Here is a 22,462-nt window from a genome sequence, read left to right as displayed (position 1 = left end):
CGTTTCCAATTCTTGTTTTTGACAGGTACAAAATTTGGGTTTCCAACAGGATGGGTGGAGGAGGACACACTTATTAGCATACTTCAAAGATCCCTATCTAACGATTTTCTGTCATCTTTGCTGGTGTCACGATGTCTGCACAATTTATAATTAACTATATTACAAACTCTGAAATTGCAAACTGCTGCAATTAATCATATGCACTGGTCAAAAAAGTTTTACAAAAGTAAAATATGCATATTGCAATTAAATACATAAATAAATAAATACACGTTTACTTAGCTATCTAAATGGGGACATTCCATAGACATCAAAAGTTGTAAATGGAAACTCAAACATGCTTGTATGACGCACGAGAACCAATGAGGTTTGTTCTTGAACATCAAGCAAGTAAGGCTAAAATTCTCTTTACCATATTTTATGTGCTCTATGTATGTTTATATGTGAATAAAAGGATAAATTAAATCTGTTCATCATATAAAGAGATCCTTTATCTATAAAATATTTGGATTAAACCACACAATTCGTATGGATTACTTTTGCCATGTCTTTTTAAAATGTAAAAAAAAAAATGTAATGGACTGGATGTTTACTGGAGGGACAGAATTGTTAAAATATCTTAATGAAACACATTAAAGTTTTGTGGTTTTGGAACAACATGAGGGTGAACAATTGATGACAATTTTCATTTCTGGATGAACTATTACTTTAAAAGGAAGAATGCAGATAACAAAACAGTTTCTGGTCCCCATTGACTTTTCATAGTATTTTTTTTTTTTTTTTTTGCAATACAATGGGAGTCACATGGTGACCAGGAACTGTTTGGTTACCCACATTCTTCAAAATATATATATATATTTTTTTATGTTCAACAGAAGAAAGAAACTCATTCAAGTTTCAACCACTGAGTGTGAGTAAATGATGACAAAATTTTCATTTTTGGGTTGATTACACCAAGTACACACACACAATTACAAAATGCTTAAATCTTTAGCTCCATAACGCCACTCAAACAAACAAACAAATAAATAAATGAAATAACCAAAGAGATTCACACATTTAAGAACCTAAATATGCATTTGCTTTTGGGTGGCATCACAACAAGTTACTGTAATTTATGTCATTATTATGTATTACAAAGTATTGGGTAAGATCATCTGTTAGTTTCACTTCCCTTTGGTTATCTGCACACAACCTACAATGCACTTTCCAAACAGCTAACTCCTAGAATGAACTGGATTTCCCAATGCTACTCAATACCAATGACATTCTAAAAGAATTAACTCTATATACTCTCTCTTTCTGTTCACTCAGTTATAGGCCTATTTGTACTAAATGAACTGTGCACTCTCTTGGTGGCATTAAATTTTGTACCTTTGTGTATCGAATGTACAGAACAGAATGTATTGATACCAGTACCATTATCATTATCATAGCATCCCTAGTTTTTATGCATTTTTCTACAACAGCATCAAGAAAAAGATCTCATTTCACACCTGGCTCTGAGAATGCGTCACTAATGTAGTCGTCTTTGTCGCCCTCATAGTCCTCATCTTCCTCCTCCTCTTCCTCTTCATTCTCTGAGAGCTCATGTTCACTGCCAAACCCTTCATCATGGTCTTCATCATCTAGATGCAATCCCTCTGCCTCCTCCTCCTCTTCCTCTTCTTCACCTTCATCCTCCTCTTCTTCTTCTTCCTCCTCTTCTTCCATGTCAGCAGTTGCCTTCCCTGCCAGCCTGGACCTGGTTAAGAATAACGAGTAGTTGTGCTCTTCCTCCTTCTTTTTGTCAGTGGCAGAAGCGTCGGATCCAAGAGCACTCACGGTGAGCAAGGTTTCACTGCCGGCAGCTGCAGCGAAGTGGACTTTGTGGGGCACCATACTCAGGGTCCCTATTTCTGGACCAGGACCAGTTGGTACCTCTCGTTTAGGAGTGTCCACTCTCTTTTCACAGCTAATGGAGGATGCTGTGTTAGCAGCGACGACGGCTGGGTCCTCGCTCACCTGCGAAGCAGATGACTCATGCTCCTGGATTAGAGGAGAGGCAGAAACACTAATCTGGGCTGAGCTCTCTACTAAAGGCTTGCGTGGTATGCTGATGCGTACCTTGGCTTTGCGAACGTAATCCATGTTGTCCAGAGGTGCAGTTGAGGCTTTGCTAGGGCCCTGAAACTGGCCCTTGGCCATTGTGTCAGTGCTGGAGGGAACAGGCCAGGTAGCTTTCTGGGATCCCTCGGCAAAGTCCGGCAGAGGGTTGCGACTCAATGAGGCGCTGGTTGCTGAGTGGCTGAGTTTGTTAGTCTTCTTGGCCACAGTGGGAGGTGGAAACAAAAGCTGCTTTTGACCCACCAGCAAGTCCGGATGGTAAAGAGTGTCACAAACTGGCTGCGAGTCCTCACTGTTGAGCTGGGCCAGGGTCGGTGTCTGTCCTATCACCTCCTCATCCTGGTAAGGGCTGGAAAAGTCATCAAGGCCCAAGAAATCCACTTCCTTGGTGCCCCAGATATCACAACTGGTGAGGCGACTGTACTTGGTCAAGTCCTCCCAGTACGTGTCCCACTGCTCAAAGTTTGAGCTGTAAGCAGGGTCGTTATCTACCAGTTCAGGTAGACGATCCATGCTGTCCAAGTCTTTGCAGTCTCCGACTGTGAAAATATCTCCTCTAGGGCTCTGGCGACAAGTCATGTCCCGATCCTGCAAACATTCAAAAATGTAACTCAACTTTATACAGCAGACTAAAGAAACTTGGTGGGTTTTCACACTTGAAATGAATAACCCAGTGTAATTAACATAATCCTGGGTAATCTTGTTCCATGTTTTACACTGTCTAGACTTTACCTTGGGTTGCAATTAAATCAGGGCTGTTAGGTTTCAGGATTTCACATTGCTTATTTAAGCACTGTGTTAAGGTTTTTATTTGCATATTTACGAGGTTCGTAAAGTCCAGTATGCAGCCTGGTTTAATGACTGCTTGTCCATTTGTGGAAATGTTGCCACAACTACTTATAGCTATTTTCTGAAACATTATGCAAAAATAATACTGTCAATTTGTCAATCTACATATGATACAACGTGTAACCATTATGTGCTGAAAATTTAATTGAATTAAATTTTTTTAAAAATGTATTAGCACTAGGGGCCCATAGCAAACATCCAAATTGGCCCCAAGATGAAAACTCATGCAAATTACAAATAACATTTTAAAACGCTATGGGCACTTTGATAAAGAATACACATTTTTCGAGTTATACTAAGCTCTAAAATATTTCATTGGGCAGAAATTGTAAGAAAAAATATATTTTATAAAATCCTTATCCTTTTAGTAAATCAATGAACATGATTTACATTCTTTTTTTATTTATTAATTCATGGCCACGTTTTAGATACAGTGTGGTTACCATTTCATTCCCTCATTTTAATTTTGTGAAAATGAACTATGATTTAACCAAAACAAAGGAACAAATTAGTACAATGCCACGATATCTTGTTTTTCCATGTGTGTAAGTTCTGTGGTGTGAAAATCCTCTAGGTATTAATAAAAATGGAACAGTAACACCGTGTGTATGAACTTACCAGTTCATACATGAAATCTGGGTCAGAACTGTTAGCCAACAGGTCTGTGCTGGTCAGCACCTGGTCAGTAAAAGAGCAGTTTTGAAAGGCATCCCCAAAGGGAGGATCCATTCCACTAATGCTGGGCTGTAAGATGAAAGCAAGAGAAGCATACAATGACATCTATTTCAAAATACCTCAACAGGTGCCGAAATTTGAATGACAGGTCCCATACCAGAGGCATTGCAGTGCACAGATCTTCAGTTCCTTGACGGAAACTTTTCTGCCACCTCCCCCGTCTCAGTCGCCCTGTCTTTTCGTCAATCTCTGGAGGAAATTTGATTTGAAGAATAAATAAGAGAAAGTCCTTGTTTTAAATATGGAGGCTGAGTTGTCCTCCTAACTTGACTGTTGTCTGTGGAAAGAAAACAGAACAGGAGAGCGGTTAGCTAACACAGGTGTTATAATAACAAACACTATCTGCACAAACATTGGTGTGCAAAACAGGACACTCGGCCTGAGCAGTCTGGTTAAGCAAGTCTATAAACAAAATGTCACTCACAAGCTGCTAACTGGCACAGACTATGAAACACGGAGAGGAAACAGCTGTCAAAAACAACTGTGTGCTGACATTAGAACAGCCACAGACAGGTTCGTCTCATAGATATCAATGCTTTATCACATCTGCATACATCTGGAGAAACACTGGGGTTTTCCTAAAAAGGTCCAGGTCCAGCTATGGTCGAAAAAGTTAGGGTGGTTGCCTGAGATCCATGGAGGAAGAGAAGGGAGCCCTAAATCGTGTCAGATTGTTGGGCGGCATTAGTGCAAGAGCATCGAACACTAGGGCTATTTTTAAAATAACATCGGCAGAACCCTTTCCCCTCGACAGACAGACAGCCACAGGTAGCGAGACCTAAAACGCTGGACACTCTTTGCATAACAAATCAACAGAAATATGTCGGAGCATGTGAAGCTTGTGCTGAGCAAACAATTCTGTGTCTCTCTCTTGTGCTTGATGACATCATTTCCTCCTGGTGCACCAAGCAAGTCAAATAAGCGTCTTATCACCCTTTGGCTTTGTGCGCGGCAGGGTTTGCATACAGCCCACAGAACCAGTGTGAGAAAAAAAAAACACTGAAAATTTCCCTTCAGCGCTCCACTATTCTACTGTTTACTACTCACTGATAGCCTACAAATCATAACTAGATTTTTAAACTTTACAAAGAAAATGTGAGTGGTGCAAAACTTTGACTGGTTGTTTGGGCATTATGGTTGGTTTTCCATACATTGCTAGGGTGTTCTGGGTGGTTTCTAAGGAGTTGCTAGGGTAGTTACTTACTGGCCAAGTCTCCTCAACAAGCCACACAATTTGAAGTATTTTTCTTTTCGCTAACCCAAAAGGCGAGTTCACAATGAAAGCAATGTACAGTGACAAAGTGACATGTAGTAATTTTCAATGAGAGCTCCCAGTTTCTGACAACATGAGCGACAGTAACAACTGACAACAGGATGTGGGACTTTAACTTTTAAATTTAACTTCATGCAAATGATCAGACACTCATTGGAACAAACAGTACCAAATGGAGTAAAGTCAATAGAGCTCATGTGCTGACATCAATGCGAGATAATGAGAGTTTGAATCAAGTTTGAAAATGCCTACTTCCCTAATAAACAGTATGTGAATTAAGTAGTATGCCCAGATTCATATGATGCATTTCAGGTCAAAAAGATTGGATTTACAAGCTGAACACATATAAATGTCACCACAATGTCACAAATAGGAAACTTTTATATTCACATTCATACTATAAAAAACATGCATTAAGATTTATTTTACCTTCATTATGATAGGACAGTATGTAGACAGGAAACTAAGTGGGAGAGAGAGAGAGAGAAAGAGAGAGAGAGAGAGAGAGGGATGGGATCGGGAAAGGTCAATGGGACTCAAACTCATTACAACCGAAGCGCAATGCTGCTATATCATACAGAAAAGTATGAAAAGCGTCATCAGAATAGTCCATCTGCCATCAGTGGTTCAACCATAACGTTATGAAGCGACAACAATACTTTTTGTACGCGAATAAAACAAATATTTGTCTCCTCTGTGTCACTACATAGCAGCGTAGCGCCATTTTGGCGAATCTGAGCTATACGCAGGCAGCGTATGCTCTTCTGTGTCAGCCGCGCCACAATAATATGTTTTCTACGTATATTTACGCTATGATTTGAAAGAAAACAGCACATCAGTTCAGCGCGGCTGACACAGAAGAGCGTACGCTGCATGCGTACAGCTCAGATGAGCCAAAATGGCGCTACGCTGCTATGTAGTGACACAGAGGAGACAAATTGTTGAATAAAGTTGTATTTTAGTTGTATTTTTTGTATTTTACTTGGCAGTCTATGGGATAGTCACAAGCCTCCCGGTTTTCATCCAAAATATCTTAAATTGTGTTCTGAAGACGAACAAAGCTTTTACTCGTTTGGAAAGACATGGGGGTAAGTGGTTAATGACAAAATGTTCATTTTGGGGTGGAGTATCCCTTTAAGACAAGTAAAGGCATAAAACGATTATTACTGATGTATTTTATGTTGTAGAATAAAACACAAAAATATCCTGGATTTGCGTTAACCAGAGACCTTATCTCAGGCATTTACCCAAAAACCCATTGAGTTAAGGACTATAGAAGCTAAATTGCTAACTTTTTTCTGGGTTTTGGTCAACAAAAAAACATCATCCCAGCAGTAATTTATAGCTTTGGGGTGGAATAAGGATAGGATTCTGTGGGGGAACAGATTCTTTCTTGACACCGGTAATGAATTTGTGTATTCCAGGAAGAGGAACGTAGGAACGCAAACCTAGCAAAAGGTACAGTAACCTTGTGGGCTCCAGCAAAAAAACTGCTGTCAGTGTGAATGGGCATAAATATGAGCAATAACAATAATAATCTGAATTGAGTCCTCCTACAACAACCAACATGTACATTGGCCAAAACTGGGGCTGGGCTGTTGATGGACATTATGGGGCAGTTCTATCTGAAAGAGAGATCAGACTCTGCATTAGGAAAGTGAAACGAGGAAGAGACACAGGCTCTCTGTATGAGCAATCCTGCCAAAATATACATCCACCTGTTGTGATAACTCATCTCAGCATGATCGCTATAAGGAGGGCAATGTGGAGGAACGTCTACCCAGCAGATTTACATTCACAGCACAGTATCACTGAAGAGATCAGGATTTACATGTTATTTACCAAGATTAATTTTGATATGCTAACCTACCAAGGACTAACAGCAACACATTTAATGATGTGAAAATACAGAAGGACAGATGGAACCAAGAGAAAGAGAAACAGAGCAGCTGATACTGATTACTGTGTGTAGCAAACAAGCCTTGTTCTCATGAATACAAGTCCCTGAGTGGCTGAAATCCTCCCAATAGGATCTGGGAGTAACAGACTATAGATCAGAGGAAACATGATGCTAGTGCTTTTAAAATGATGGTTTTGCACTGAAACCCATGCTCGAAAACGTCATTTCAAAATGGCACCAAAATGGAAAACCATAATGGGTCACATATGAGCCTATGGATGTACTTGTAGCAGAGGTGGGCGATCTTCCCAAAATATCATATCACGATCTTATCATACAAAATCATGATCCACGATCTGAATCACGATCTTCCCAAATTTGAGATGTACTATTGAGACTATCCAGAGTGGAACAAGCCTATGACTTACCTATTTGAACAATTAAAAACACAGTATTGCATTAAACAACCAAAATGGACATTAAAGCCAGAGTTAAACTTAAAAACACTGCATCACTGTATGAATCAAAAATACATTGCTTCTTATTGAAGTTATAAAGTGATTCATTCAAGAACAGCGAGTGATTGTCTCTGTATTTTGTTGTTTGATTCACATTAAAGACACAGACAACAGTAGGTTTATTAGGCTGCTGTCTCTTTAAGACCAAACGCAGGTATTTAATATACTGACACACATTCGATTTCTTTCCCAGTTGTTTATATTGACTTAAGACATAACTGACTGTCTTTATGTAAATACACGCCAAGACAGACATTTTGACATATTACATTTGTGTGTATGTTTGACCATTTATACGTGTGCCTGAAACTCCACATATACTTTGCTTGTTCGTGTTTAGCTCTCTTTTTAAAATAAACCATGTCCCACAGTAGTAGACTGCATTTTACGACAGTCACATTGCATGACTGGACTGATTTGGACGTTAATTTTAGAAGAGGCGTAAGCACACTGCTTAAAATGATTAAAACAGCCTGCGGCACAACTCGAAACTGAAACTAAAATTTGATTCATCGCAGTACTACTGCTAGCTCACGTTAAGTTGTTTTTTTAAGCACGTCACCATGCATGAAAGACACATGATAGAGACACGTGAAATAATCTGACCAGCCACAGTCATCTAACAGGCAGTCATTGCTGTAGTTTTAACATTATTATGAGGACATAAAAGATCACGATCTCTGCGGTTCACATGAAAAGTAGATCGTAGACGTCTTCGACAATATAAAATATATAAAATCGACAGATCGCCCACCCCTAACTTGTAGTGTCTCTTGATTTCAAAATCAACTCTTTGGATGGACTTATTGCACTGAGCTTCAAGACATACTTCCAATTTAAAATAATATGGGTCACTTAGTTCCTGTCAAGTGCTCCTTTAGTGAAGTAAACTTCAAATACAGCAATGCTCTATCGTGTGGACATCAAGTGGCAACATGACACACAAAATCATTGTATATAAACAAAAATGTAATTTCAATAAAATTCTGAAATGTACTAGAGGAATTCTTTATTATCACAAAATAAATAAATAAAATGAAAAGCTTGTGTTTGACTCTTTGTTTTCTAAATGCCTCTTGATTTCAGTTGGTTTGATGCTTTCTGCAGCCAATCATTCACCGAACAAAACACTGTGTGGTCAGCAAAAATCAAATTTATCCTCACTGCAAGTGAACCTGCATTTAATGTAGTCTGGTTTGTCCTTTCGTTTGCCTTGTTCATGTCTTTAATGAAGACAAGGCAATGCCACGCATCCTGTACATGTCGGTATTTGCCAAGCAAGAGATGAATCATTTGAAAGAAATCCATCATCCATTCAATTCATTTTGAATTTATATGAAGAACAGATATCATTCTTTTTCTCTCATTGATCAATGCACAAACGAACATGGTAAACCAAATCTCAAACTTTCAAGCATTATGTGCAAAAACCAGTGAGGTTTGTTCTTGTGCATCATGCATGCACTTTTGAGATTATTTATTAAGGCCCGAGCACCAATGGTGTGAGGACCCTCTTGCAATGGCTCTGTTTCTTCTTCTTCTCCAAAGTGAATTGCATTTTTTAGGGCCTAAACATGCTCCGAAGCTCACAAAACTTTGCATACACATCTACTGGTGAAAATTTACATCTGATATTGGTGTGGCAAAATGTCCTGATAGCACCACCTATAAAATTTCAACGAATCGGCCCTCCCGCTATGTTTCACAAATGTGTACAATATTTGGTACATGCATGTAATGTCCCAACATCTAGGCCTACAAAAAATTATCTTGGAGCGAAGTCCTGAACGCAACAGGAAGTCAGCCGTTTTTGTGTAGTTTTTGCCATTTTCAGGCCTCATACTTTAACTAACTCGAGGAATGCTAAATTAAGAAGATATTTAGTTTGGCCTAAACACATCTAAAGGCTAATATTAAGTTATAATCATATCGCCACCTGCTGGCAACAGGAAATTACTTGTTTTACACTAACTTAAAGGGATACTTCACCTTCTGTTGCTGGTCCCCATTGATTTGCAGAGTGTTTTTTTTTTCTTTCTTTTTTCTCCATACTATGGAAGTCTATGGGGACTAGCAACTGAAGGTGAACTATCCCTTTAAACATGCAATGTCTGATCTGCCCCAAACCTCACATGTTAGGTAAGGTTCCTGTCCTGAAAACATCTACAGTACATGCTGATATTCAGTTATAATTTATTGTGCCACCTATTGGCAACAGGAAATGTCATGTTTTACACTTACTAAAATATGCAATGTCCAATCTGCCCCAGTTTTTTTGGTTTGGTAAGAGTCCTGGCCTGAAGTCATCTAAAGGTCAATATTCAGTTATAATCATAGTGCCACCGGTTGGCAACAGGATATGTCATGCTGTGCACTAACTCAAACGTACCCTGTTCAATCTGCACCAAACTTCACGTTTGATAAAAGCCCATAAAATGAACACATCTGAATACATAATAATCATAAAAATCAATAATACCAACAGCTCCAACAACTTTCAGCACATATAAAAGAATATAAAATATTTTAACACATTAATATCACTTTAAATGCATATTGCCCACCGTTCACTGTTTTGCTAAGGCCACTGGGTGGAGGTGGCTCCAGGTGCGAGGGCCTTTTCAATGCTGCTTGCAGTTTAAATTTTTTATTTACTTTTATTATTGGGCAAATTTCAGCTAAATCTAAATTTTAGATGAGCCACATTAATTGAAAGCCATAAAAAGTAGAATAACTTATGCAAGAAGGTGCACTGAATGCTGTTACCAGAAATGCAGTAGTTAGTAAATACGGGAGTAGTTGTGAAATGTTTCAAACCACCAAAGACGTTTAAAATGACAGTAGTCAATTTTAAAAAATAAAGTCTATTTCATCATGCCAGCTTTCTGCAATATTCAAATTTTGTCCTTATAAAAGTTTGCATGTTCATGAACTAAAAACTGACTAGTTTTATGCAGTGTGCATTTACAGTCCGCCGCTTTGTTATGCACAAGCTAAAGAACCTCAAGCGTAGGCGTGCTGTGATCAAATTGGTGGCCTTTGTGCTAAAGCTACAGGCACACTGCAGCTAATACACAGGAAGTATGACAGGAGACAGTCTAGAGCTTATATATGATTCATATTTAACTAAGACATGTCCTATTAGCTTCAAGGTCTGTCTGTGCCTTAAAAGGACAGTCTGAGCTAATTACAAACAAGTTTACATTTTGCAGTCCAGCCTTTAAATGCACAGACTTACTCTGCAAATGTCAGAGGTCTCTGCTCGCTGAGAAAGTAACAGCACGTCTTACACAAAGGCAAATGCCTAGCTCTCAGTCTTGCACTCAAGGAAGCACTTTGAAAAACAACTGAAATATATATACACTGCTCTAAAAAATTAAAGGAACACTTTTTAATCAGAGTATAGCATCAAGTAAATTAAACTTCTGGGATATTGATCTGGTCAGTTACGTAGCAGAGGGGGTTGTTAATTCATTTCAGCTGCTTTGTTGTTAATAAAATTAACAACAGGTGCACTAGATGGGCAACCATTAGAAAACCCCTAAAACAGGAATGGGTTTACAGGTGGAGGGCCACTGACATTTTTTTCCCTACTCGATCTTTTTCTGATTGTTTTTCACTAGTTTTTTTTGCTTTGGCTAGGGTCAGTGTCACTACAGGTAGCATGAGGCGATACCTGGACCCTACAAAGTTTGCACAGGCAGTCCAATTCCTTCAGGATGGCGCATCAATATGTGCCATTGCCAGAAAGTTTGCTGTGTCTCCCAGCACAGTCTCAAGAGCATGTAGGAGATTCCAGGAGACAGACAGTTACTCTAGGAGAGCTGGACAGGGCAGTAGAATTTAGAAGTCCTTGACCCATCAGCAGGATCCTGTAATCTGCTCCTTTGTGTGCAAGGAGGAACAGGATAAGCACTGCCAGAGCCCTACAAAATGACCTCCAGCAGGCCACTGGTGTGAATGCCTCTGAGAAAACAATCAGAAACAGACTTCATGAGGGTGGCCTGAGGGCCTGGCATCCTCTAGTGGGCTCTGTGCTCACTGCCTGGCACCGTGTAGCTTGATTGGCATTTGCCATTGAACACCAGAATTGGCAGGTCCGCCTCTGGCACTCTGTGCTTTTCACAGATGAGAGCAGGTTCACCCTGAGCACGTGTGACAGATGTAAAAGGGTCTGGAAAAGGCGGTGGAGAATGTTATGCTGCCTGTAACATTGTTCAGCATGACCGGTTTGGTGGTGGCATAACCATGGAGGAACACAGAGACCTCTACAGGCTAGACAATGGCACACTTACTCCCATTAGGTATCGGGATGGAATCTTTGGACCCGTTGTCAGACCCTGCGCTGGTGCATTGGGTCCTTGTTCCTCCTGGTGCACGACAATGCCCAGCCACATGTGGCGAGAGTATGCAGTCAGTTCCAGGAGGATGAAGGAATTGATACCATTGAATGTCCCCCACGCTCGCCTGACCTAAATCCAATAGAACACCTCTAGGACATTATGTTTCGGTCCATCTGACGTCGCCAGGTTGCACCTCAGATTGTCCAGGAGCTTAGTGATGCCCTGGTCCAGATCTGGGAGGGAATACCCCAGGACACCATCCTTTGTCTCATTAGGAGCGTGCCCTGACGTTGTCAGGCATGCATACAAGCACGTGGGGGCCCATACAAACTACTGAGTACCATTTTGAGTTGCTGCAATGAAATTTCAGCCTTAATGGACTAGCCTGCTGCATCCTTTTTTCACTGTAATTTCAGTCCTCTTTAAATTCAGCCCTCTGGGTAGGTTGATAATTTTCATTTCCATTAAACAATGTGGCATCTTTTCATTCCTAACAAATTACCCAGTCCATATCAGTATAATTTTTCCCCATTAAGATCTTGTGTTTTCAAAGTTTTCCTTTAATCACTTTTCCTTTAATTTTTTTGGAGCAGTGTATATATATATTATATATATATGATAATATATACAGAGAGAGAGAGAGAGAGAGAGAAAAAGCACATCTCTAGTGTTATTTTGTTGTTGACTAACGAACAAGCTATTGCATTGAGTGGCTTTCCCAAATTAAATGTAATGGGTAACGGACTCCATATGGAGTTTGTTGCAACATGTTCTTAATACCATGTTAATACCAACCATGTTTGATCATCCGATCACTTGTTTCAGAATACATACAGTGCACATACTGCATAAAAAGCGCAACGAGTGCAAAGAAATAGCTTTTTTTTTTTGTTTTATATTTTTCCAAACATTTCTCTGTTCTAACAAAATAAATGTTATGAAAAAATTCATTTCCAAAAGAAAAATAACATAAAAATAAAACATATATCCATTATACACAATACATTCATTGATAATTAAAAATTAAATAATAATAAATTTTTCTCTCTCCCTTTCTTGTACATTATTTATACATTTCATAATAATAAATAAGTCATTAGTGATAAAGCTGTTTTTATGTATTTTATTTTTTAATTATTATAATAATTACAAAATTCTCTCATGGCTAAATCATTATTATATCTCTCTAATTTTCAAATGACATTCAGCACTACTTTACATCAAAGTGGAAAGTTTTTGTTCATACTATTGATTTTAAAATAATCTGTTTAATTGGTATTAGTGACTTCTGAGACATTATGAACTCTTTCTGTATGAATACATTTTTATACATTTCTCCTTTTATATTCCAAAGAAAAAAGCACACAGGTTTTAATATTTTAAAAAATAAAATATAAAACAATATTTAAAAGTGAAAAAAAATCTTAAAATCACAATAGGCATCTGAATTCAAGGATGGTTAAAAAAATCACTCATAAAAATTATGTTGACTACATATTAGGACTTATTCAGCTGTCCTATAGATGACCACCCCTGTAATGTTCACTTTAGGACAGTATGACCTACTAAACAACTCTCGACTGCTCACATTTCTACACTTCACACCCATTAGGCACATCTGCATTAAACAAATAAAATGAATGGCACTTAAAAGCTTAGCGTAATTTGTGCGTTATGGCCATGAACATGTTATTCTGACCTACTAACACTTCACAACACCCTGAACTCAACATGGCCCCCTTCAAAAACAAACCGCGTCAACCTAACCCGTAGCGATTATGCGCCAACGCCCACGTATTGGCGTTTTCTGATTGGCTGCATGCAAATTCATAACCCGCCTCTGCAAGCAAGCGATTGCACCTACTCGATGTCAATCAAACACAAATACGCATAAACATCCCTCCTCGTAGCGCTTGGTTGAGTCGACGAGCGACAAACAATTTTGGAGGCCTCCCTCATGTTACGTAAACAGATGGAGTGCGACACAATATCTCCTTAAAACTTTTAGTTTATACACAAAAACTCGATTATGAAGTTTTAGCAACCCAGCTGGCAAATGAACATCATTTTGCGATAAAACGACTCGTTCAAACGCATCACAAAATGCGTTTTAAAGCATTCGCGTTTCTTTTGATGTACGATCAAAACACATTAAAATCGTTTCGGAGAGTTATCAATGTGTCAAAGGCATTCTACGTTAGATACCAGAGAGACTATCGTGTTTCAATTTCACTAAGCATCGTGCTGATGGGGGCGTGTACCCTCACAGACTTAGTGGGGTTCATTCTAAAAAAACAATGTAAAATAATCTGTAAATACGAAGAAAAAAGTTTACAAATCACTAAATCACCTCGACTGCTACATATATGTATCAGATCACAATAAACAAACATACACAACTTTCAAAAAAAGATATAAAAAATAAACAGATTGCTGTAAAGAACAGTCTCACAACCAAATACCAAAACCAACAAAACACAACCCATTCAACCAGGGGTTAAAACCAACGAGCTCCAGCCTAATAATTTATGTCCTGTAAACAAAGAACAGTTTCAGCAGCAAATACCGATTCTCTTAAAACAGTATCCTTAGTTCTCAATTCTGGGGACCTTTACTTACTACATCTGATTTATATCATTGGATTATTAATAAAGGATCTGGGTGTGTCAACAGGAGGTTTCTCCAGAAGGTACAGAGCTGGGATCCAAGCAATGTTCTAGAAAGTTCACGTGTAACTGAAAGCCAACAACCAACATCTTCTATGCTTACTCAGCAACAATGACTAGCCAGCTAAGCAACCACAGGTTAAAAAAAAAAAAAAAAAAAACCATTTTAAAATTGATCTGAAAGGACAAACGGGCACCTCAAGCTGCAAAAACACACAGCAGAGCACTCTATCAGTGAGGGTTTCATGAGGAACTACAGCGCTGCCTTCACACTATGGCCTCCGTGTCCCTCCCCTCTGCTAGCGAAGCTTAGCCAGAGAGCTACGTTACCTCTAAAAGACAATGTTTTGAACATCCTTTAACCACTATACTCACACATCTCACCGCGTTGCCATAGGCAAAATGATGACTCACCTTTAAGCTACCCATATTGCTAGCACAAAAATGGTTGTAATTCCAATTTAATTCGCCTTTAGGAAAACTTAATGTCATTCTTCTCAATCCACGCCGTCTTCCTCTCTGGTTTGTTTTGTTTATCTTCTTCCTGACGGGTTCCTGGAAAGCGCGTGACTGCCTTGTCACGTGGTTTCCCACTTGCCAATCAAGGCGCGCGCTCGTTCTTGACCCAAAACAATGTACAACTGTATTCAGTTATATTATAAATGTATTCGTACTATGCTATAATATAATCTACATGCTTAAAATGAGTGCTAGCTTTGTTGTGCCATTGAATGAATGTCTTTACAAAACTGACATTTGTTGACCTGGTTATCGCGGAAAAGTAGCCAACAGTTATATTTCAGGAATGTTCGAGAAGCATCTCAGGATATAGCTCAAGTAGTCTGAGTGAACGCCCAGGGTGTTCAGAGCTGGAATCTAGCTGAAGAGTTACTTTTTTGTGATCAACTTTTTATTTAAATTTACACATCAATCTTGTTATGCAACATATGTATGCAGTCCTTAGAGAACACATGAAAAAAAATAATTAAATAAATAACAACAACAACAAAATTAAATGAAAAAAATAAATGTTATATGTAACCATTTCTTAGCATTTGGTGTTTGCTGCTCCCTTACCCCTAATTTATTTTTCTTTTCCAGCCAATTCGTAATGTTTGTATGTGTAAACGTTGTCTCTTTCTATATATATAATTATTATTATTTATCTTATTGCAAGTATACATAATGGTATTTTGTAATTGATTCAGAGAGTAAGAAATACTTTTTCTGATTTTGATATCTGTCAACATGTAGAAACATGCTGATTTATTGTCTGATTAACTGATACCTCTTGTTGAAAAGCATCAGTAAAAACTAATAAACTAACATTATTCTAATAATCAGAAATGCATGAGATGATTTTCAGCATCATTACTCCAGTCTTCAGTGTCACATGATCCTTCAGAAATCATTCTATGATGTTGATTTGCTCTCAACAAATACTTATTATTATTATCAATGTTAAAAACAGTTTAATATTTCTGTTGAAACTGTGATGCATCATTTAGAGGTTTGGGTTAATGAAGTTTTAAAAGAAAAGGAAATAAATATTCAACAAAAGTAACAGTAAAGACATTTCTAATGCTAGAAAAAAAATATTTCAAATAAATCCTGTTTTTTTTTTTTTTTTACTTTCTATTCATTAAAGAATATTTAAAAAATGTTTTCAACATTGATAAAAATAATATTATAATTAATAACAGATTATAACTGAGCACATGTGACACTAAAGAGTGAAGTAATCATACTGAAAATTCAGCTTTGCATCACAGGAATAAATGACATTTTAAAATATATACAAAAAGAAAACGGTTCAGAAAAATATATAATGTTTTACAATATCACAGCTTTTACTTTGGAATAAATAAATGCAGCCTTGGTGAGCATAAGAGACTTCTTTCTTTAGATAAAAAAAAATATCCTAATTATTCCAATTTTTTTGACTGGTAGCATACAGTGTGTATTGTTGAATTTTGCAACAGAGACAAAATAGGCTGATATGAAAATTTAATCTTATGCCTTAAATTAACAAAGGCTTGAACTGAAGTTATAATGTAAAATATATTTATGAAATATATATATGTTAACATTCACTGCTTGCATGACACATTTCTTTGAGATATTGTGTATAAACCAGGCTAGAATCCGTAATATGTTTATTTAAATGCAAGTTCAAATTGAGAATAAATTTCAGTAGCTTTAGTATATAATGTGTTTGAGATGTTTCAGTGATTCCAGCTTGAATGAGTACAAGATTCCATCAAAGGGAAGGGCCCGTGTTTGCTGCATAGGGCCGTGTGCATGCCTTGGGTCCGTCATCAGGAATCTTCCCAAGACCCTGGGCTGCAAGCCAAGAATTATACTAAATAATAGCCTCTGTTACTCCCAAGAAGGAAAAAAAACTGAAACTTACAAGAAGATGAAAGAGGTTTTGTGTTGTTTGAGTGCTTGCTGCTAGTATAATCTATTGGTCGAAAGAAACATGATGTTATATAACATTTAAAGTCACAAATCTTTTAAATGTTATAAAAAGCACAAGTCTCTGTAGTTAAGCGATGCAAATCTTAGCTGTTGTTGCACACTGATAGTATTCAATGTCTCTGCAAGGTGTTTTTTTATTAGTGTAATGAACGGCAGGTATGAAATGGTGTCGCTGCTCAGTGCCGGTCCAAATAAGGGGATCAACTGGGCCAGCTGTGAAAGAACAAGAACAGCGATGTCAGAATAATTCAAATGCTCTTTCTCCCCTTTTTTTTTTTTTTGCCAAACTGCATTCTTTGGGATTCCAAGAGAGTGAATGGCCCACTCCGTCATGGTAACACATTGTACACAAACAAAAATGAAAGGACAAGATGTACAATGTGATTAGTATTGAGTTTCAGTGCATAAACAAAAAAGCTGTCCTTCAGGGTATTTTAGTCATTCACAAAGAGAGCACATATTATTACTGTCACTCACTAAAAATACTTAAATACAATATTTAAATATTTATATTATAATCAGCAGTATAATTATGCTACTGCTACTTTAAATGCTCTAAAATGTTACATATATAATTTTATATATATATATATATATATATATATATATATATATATATATATATATATATATAATATATATATATATATATATATTTGTTCAATTTACGTATAAATTACAAATTACTATACTATTTTATTACTTGTTTTATTTTCCAAGTAAATAAGCTTTTATATAAAGTATAGTATTGTATGTATTGTATTGTATTTTTAAGAGAATCCTCATTTCATGAGTATGATTATTAAAATTTAGAATTATAAAGATAATAGTGGGGGAAAAAATCAAAATGCATTATAATCATGACAATTAGGGAGGGAAATGAGTTTACTTGGGAAAAAAGTAAAAAAAATCGGTGGAGAATGAATAGATGGATGGATGGATTTTCCGGACTTTCTCCTGCAAGCATAAGTTAACCATCACCTTTTAGTCTTCTATGGACTCAGTTTACCAAAGACCTGCTTTCAGACACTGGCTTACAGCTATTCTCACATGGTCTGTAGACACAATAGCACAGTGACAAGCAGATATGCTTCTGAAATGGGCTCAATATTTATGAGCGGGTTACTATGTAAATAGATACAGCAAACAATTGATGAGGGAAAAAGGGTTTTCTGTTTGTCTATGCTGTTTCCTGGATCTGCTTGTGCTAGATGGACTGTTCTCTAATCAGTTCAGCTGTCAGAGTTGGCAAGATTTCTGCTTGCACTATAAGTTTGATGCATGATGCACTCACTGTCAGTCCAGTCCAGTACTGAAAACAACAGAAGAGTGAATTAGAGTTTTATTGTCTAAAAGATCATATTAGTAGTATTAAAGATAGAAAGATAGAAAACGTCTCCGGTTACTCACGTAACCTTAGTTCCCTGAGAGGAGGGAACGAGACATTACGTATGGGGAAATCCATTTCCTCGAAATTATGAAGTCTGATTGAATAACTCTTTTGCTTGCAAATAGCCAATGGCCAAAAAACCTCAGAATCTTCGACTGAACGGGAGCTATGAGGCTGGAAGGCTTTCCACACGGCAGGTTACGTAATGTCTCGTTCCCTCCTCTCAGGGAACTAAGGTTACGTGAGTAACCGGAGACGTTCCCTTATCGAGTCGGTCTCTCGACATTACGTATGGGGAACAATAAAACCCCCGCCGTGTGGGAAAAACTGTCCGGCCCAGCTCGCAACAAGACACAGTAGAAAACAAGCACAAATCACAACAAAGCGCTAGCTCTAGGTCGGGTACCGGACCTGGTTGGAACACCTCTTGGCACCGAGCCAAATCGGCTCCTACACCATCGTAATCCCGTGCACCCAGATAACCAACACTGGTGTGATATGGGGAAAATGCAGCAATATGTTGGTGCTTGGGAATACACTGCCGGCTTATAATGCGGGCATAATAAGGGGGCCACATTAGATAGCTAATGAATACATCAACCGCAGCTATTACTAAAATAACTTGCGCTGTCTATACGACCTGGTCGAAACCATGGCTAGGGCACGCGCCAGGCGGGGCGTGCCCATAGCCTAGTCCAATGACTGCTCAACTCCCTCCTCCTGCACTGACAGCACATGTGATGCGAACAAGGGAATGTCCAAGTTATAGAATCTCGCAAACGTGTTGCGAGACGACCAGCCCGCTGCGAAACAAAACTGTCCTGAATAGACATGCCTTTCGCCCAAGCCCATGACGACGCCAAACTCCTTGTGGAGTGGGCGTGCACCCCGATTGGGCAGAATAGCCACGTTTGGGTAAAAGTCTGACCATACAATCATCCGGTCCAAACTGCATACACGCGCTGTTCACTGACAGGGCATGCAAGTCTCCCACTCGTTTCCCGCAAGCTAGCGCGAGCAGTAGCGCCGTCTTAAATGAGAGCACTTTAAGGTCGCTAGACTCGGCTGGTTCAAAAGGTGGGTCGGACAGCGCACTAAGCACTAATGACAGGTCCCAAACCGGCATCTGACGAAGGCGGGGTGGATTAAGCCGTCTAGCTCCCCGGAGAAAGCTCGTTATCAGGGGGTGCCTCCCCACTGAATGGCCGTCTAACAAGTCACGAAAAACAGCGATAGCGGCCACGTAGACTTTCACTGTAGATGGAGAACTGCCAGCATCCAGACGTTCCTGTAGGAAGGTCAGAATAATGGAGACATCGCAACTCCTGGGGTCCTCCTTTTTGTCAACACACCAGTTAGCAAATACTTTCCACTTCAGAGTGTATAAGCGCCTCGTCGAAGGGGCTCTAGCCTCTGCTATTGTCTGCAGCACTCGCTGATATACTCCACGCTGATCTGCCACACATGTAGGTCCCAAAGCTCTGGGTCGGGGTGCCATATGGTGCCCCTCGCCTGGGATAAAAGGTCCCTTCTCGGCGGGATCCGCCACGGGGGAAGCCGCGACATGTTCACCAGTTCCGGGAACCACAGCTGGTTGGGCCATTTGGGTGCTACCAGGATCAACCCACATCTCTCCTCCCTGATCTTTTGCAGCACCAGTGGCATTAACTTGACTGGGGGAAAACCATACTTCCGTCCCTTGGGCCAGCGGCTCGACAGCGCGTCTCCCCCCAGGGGGGATGCTGTCAGCGAGAAGTACAGAGGGCAGCGGGTGTTCTCCTGCGACGCAAAGAGGTCGATCTCCGCTTTGCCAAACAGATTCCAGATCATATTTATCGTTTGCGGATGGAGCCTCCATTCTCCGTGTACAATGCCGTCCCTGGACAGCATGTCCGCGCCACAATTCAAACTGCCCGGTACGTGGACTGCTCGAATCGACAGAAGTACCCTGTCCATCCATAACAGCAGCTGTCTCGCTAATCCCTGCAGGGATCGCGAACGCAAACCTCCCTGGCGATTGATGTACGCCACCACCGCCGTGTTGTCCGTTCTGATGAGAACATGACGGTCTTTTACGAATGGAAGGAAACTCTGCAGCGCTAGATGAACCGCTTCCATCTCCAAGAAGTTTATATGCCAGCGTGTCTGGTCCCCTGCCCATGTACCGAATGCGGGTCTGCCATCGCATAGGGCTCCCCAGCCCGATAGTGATGCATCCGTAGTGACCACTACACGTCTGACCACTCTGCCCATAGCACCACCCTGCTCGAATATGGTCGTGCCGAACCAAGGCGCCAGAGTCTCGAGACATGAACGCGTTATGATAAGGCGTTCCGTTCCCGCTCTCCACGCCCGCGGCTGCACTCGGCCCTGTAACCAGTGTTGAAGCGGTCTCATGTGCAGCAAGCCCAGTCTGCAGACGGAGGTGCAGCTGCCATCAGACCGAGCAACCTCTGAAACGTTCTTAAGGGGATAGCTCTGCCTTGAACGAAGAGGGCTAGTGTATTGTGAATCGACTGGATTGGCTCTGACAGATTCGCGATCATAGTGCGCGAGTCCAGTATCATACCCAGGAATGTGATAGATTGGCGCGGCTGCAGTGTGCTCTTCTGAATGTTCACAGACAGCCCCAAACCTGTCAGATGGGCGAGGAGTCTGTGTTTGTGTTCCTCGAGAGCGCTTCTCGACCGCGCGATGACTAACCAGTCATCGAGATAGTTCAGTATGCGCATTCCACTGAGCTTCAGGGGAGCGAGCGCTGTATTCATGCACATTGTAAATACACGGGGGGCCAAAGCGAGCCCAAACGGCAACACTTTGAACTGGTATGCCACACCCTCGAATGCAAAAACGCAGGAAGCGCCTGTGATGTGGGGCTATCTGGATGTGGAAGTACGCATCCTTCAGATCCACTGCAATGAAGTAATCGTCGGGCTGAATGTGCGCGAGGATCTGCTTCACCGTTATCATCTTGAACGTGCGTTTCGCGAGCGCTTTGTTCAGTAATCTCAGGTCTAAGATGGGGCGCATACCTCTGGAACTAGAAAATAACGGCTGTAGAACCCGGAATTTCTCCGCTCCTCGGGCACTATCTCTACTGCTTGTTTGGCCAGGAGAGATGAGATTTCTGCCCGTAGCAGCGGGGCGCTCTGTTCTGATACCTCTGTCATAATTACACCGCTGAAGCGGGGTGGTCTGCGATGCGAACTGGAGCGTATAGCCGCGTTTTATGGTGTTGAACACCCAATAAGATGCCGCCGGGAGCGCCGACCAAGCGCTTAGATGACTCGATACAGGGGGCATTAATGCATGCTGTGGCGGGGGCTGCGCGCCAGCCACCGGGGAAGCATTGACCGCTATATGAATGGCAGGTGACTCGTCCGCGGCTTCTTGCACCGGGAACATACATAGTCACCTCCTCGGGTTTCCCCGAGCTTCCGCTTTGCGAAGCGTCTCTCGGGGGAGAGGCTTCGCTTATGTCGCGGGTAATAGTAGAGGGAGGAAGAAAGCTCTTTTGCTGAGGCATGTAATGCATGTTTATTGAAACAGAACACAGCGGTTTCATTGTCACAACATTTACGCCGTTGACGACGAACTCTGGGCGGGAAACACGCCCTCTTCGCCGCGGGTCCGACGAACACACGTCCCGCGCTTTCTTCCCCCTGGCACGAGCATCAGGAACGCTGCTCCTTCTTGCCCGCCGGGCGCCCTTGGCTGGTTAGAGGCCGGGTTTTGCACCAAAACGGGGCTTCCTGGACTGCCTCTGGCGGAACGGTGGCTCTGGCTCACGACGCTCTACCGCGGTCGGGAATGCGCGCCTGGTATATCCCGCCAGACGCTGCGCTGAAGAGGACCTGGACCTCGCTGCAGGGGGGGCTTGAGACCGTTTCGGCAGGAGATGAGGCATCATCTTAGACTGCTTGACGGTTTCGGCGTATTTCTCCGACAGAGACTCCACCGCAACACCAAAAAGACCGGTGGGGCTCACCGGGCGCATCCAGGAACTGCCTCTTTTCGGCATCGCGCATGCCGGACAGCGTCAGCCACAGATGGCGATGCAGGACCACAAGGCTGCTCATATTGCGGCCGATTCCCTGTGCGACCTTCTTCGACGCCGCGAGAGCGAGATCCGCCACCGTGCGCAGCTTCCTGAGCGACTCTGGGTCCGGGCTTCCCTCGTCCAGGGACCCCAGAAGCCGAG

The 22,462-nt window shown here is 40.8% G+C and overlaps 1 protein-coding gene across 2 annotated transcripts in view; it reads right to left on the bottom strand.

The window, feature by feature from the left end:
* LOC109092886 (vesicle transport protein SEC20-like) overlaps positions 1–14,939 on the bottom strand; it is a 41,693-nt gene extending 26,754 nt beyond the window's left edge. For both annotated transcript variants that reach the window (XR_006153047.1, XM_042711188.1), the window contains exons 1-4: positions 14,805–14,939; positions 3,788–3,967; positions 3,574–3,699; positions 1,497–2,694 (exon numbers count right to left, since the gene is read on the bottom strand). Coding sequence is in view for 1 of the 2 variants with exons in the window: in XM_042711188.1 (XP_042567122.1) it covers positions 1,497–2,694; positions 3,574–3,699; positions 3,788–3,796 (1,333 nt within the window). In the remaining variant the exon portion in view is untranslated. The remainder of the gene's footprint in view (positions 1–1,496; positions 2,695–3,573; positions 3,700–3,787; positions 3,968–14,804) is intronic.
* Positions 14,940–22,462: the final 7,523 nt, after the last annotated feature.

This window comes from Cyprinus carpio, chromosome A21 (genome assembly GCF_018340385.1).
Source record: "Cyprinus carpio isolate SPL01 chromosome A21, ASM1834038v1, whole genome shotgun sequence".
NCBI classification, from domain to species: Eukaryota; Metazoa; Chordata; class Actinopteri; order Cypriniformes; family Cyprinidae; genus Cyprinus; species Cyprinus carpio.
Note: the sequence above shows the minus strand (reverse complement) of the source record. Positions and strands in the feature narration are given on the sequence as shown.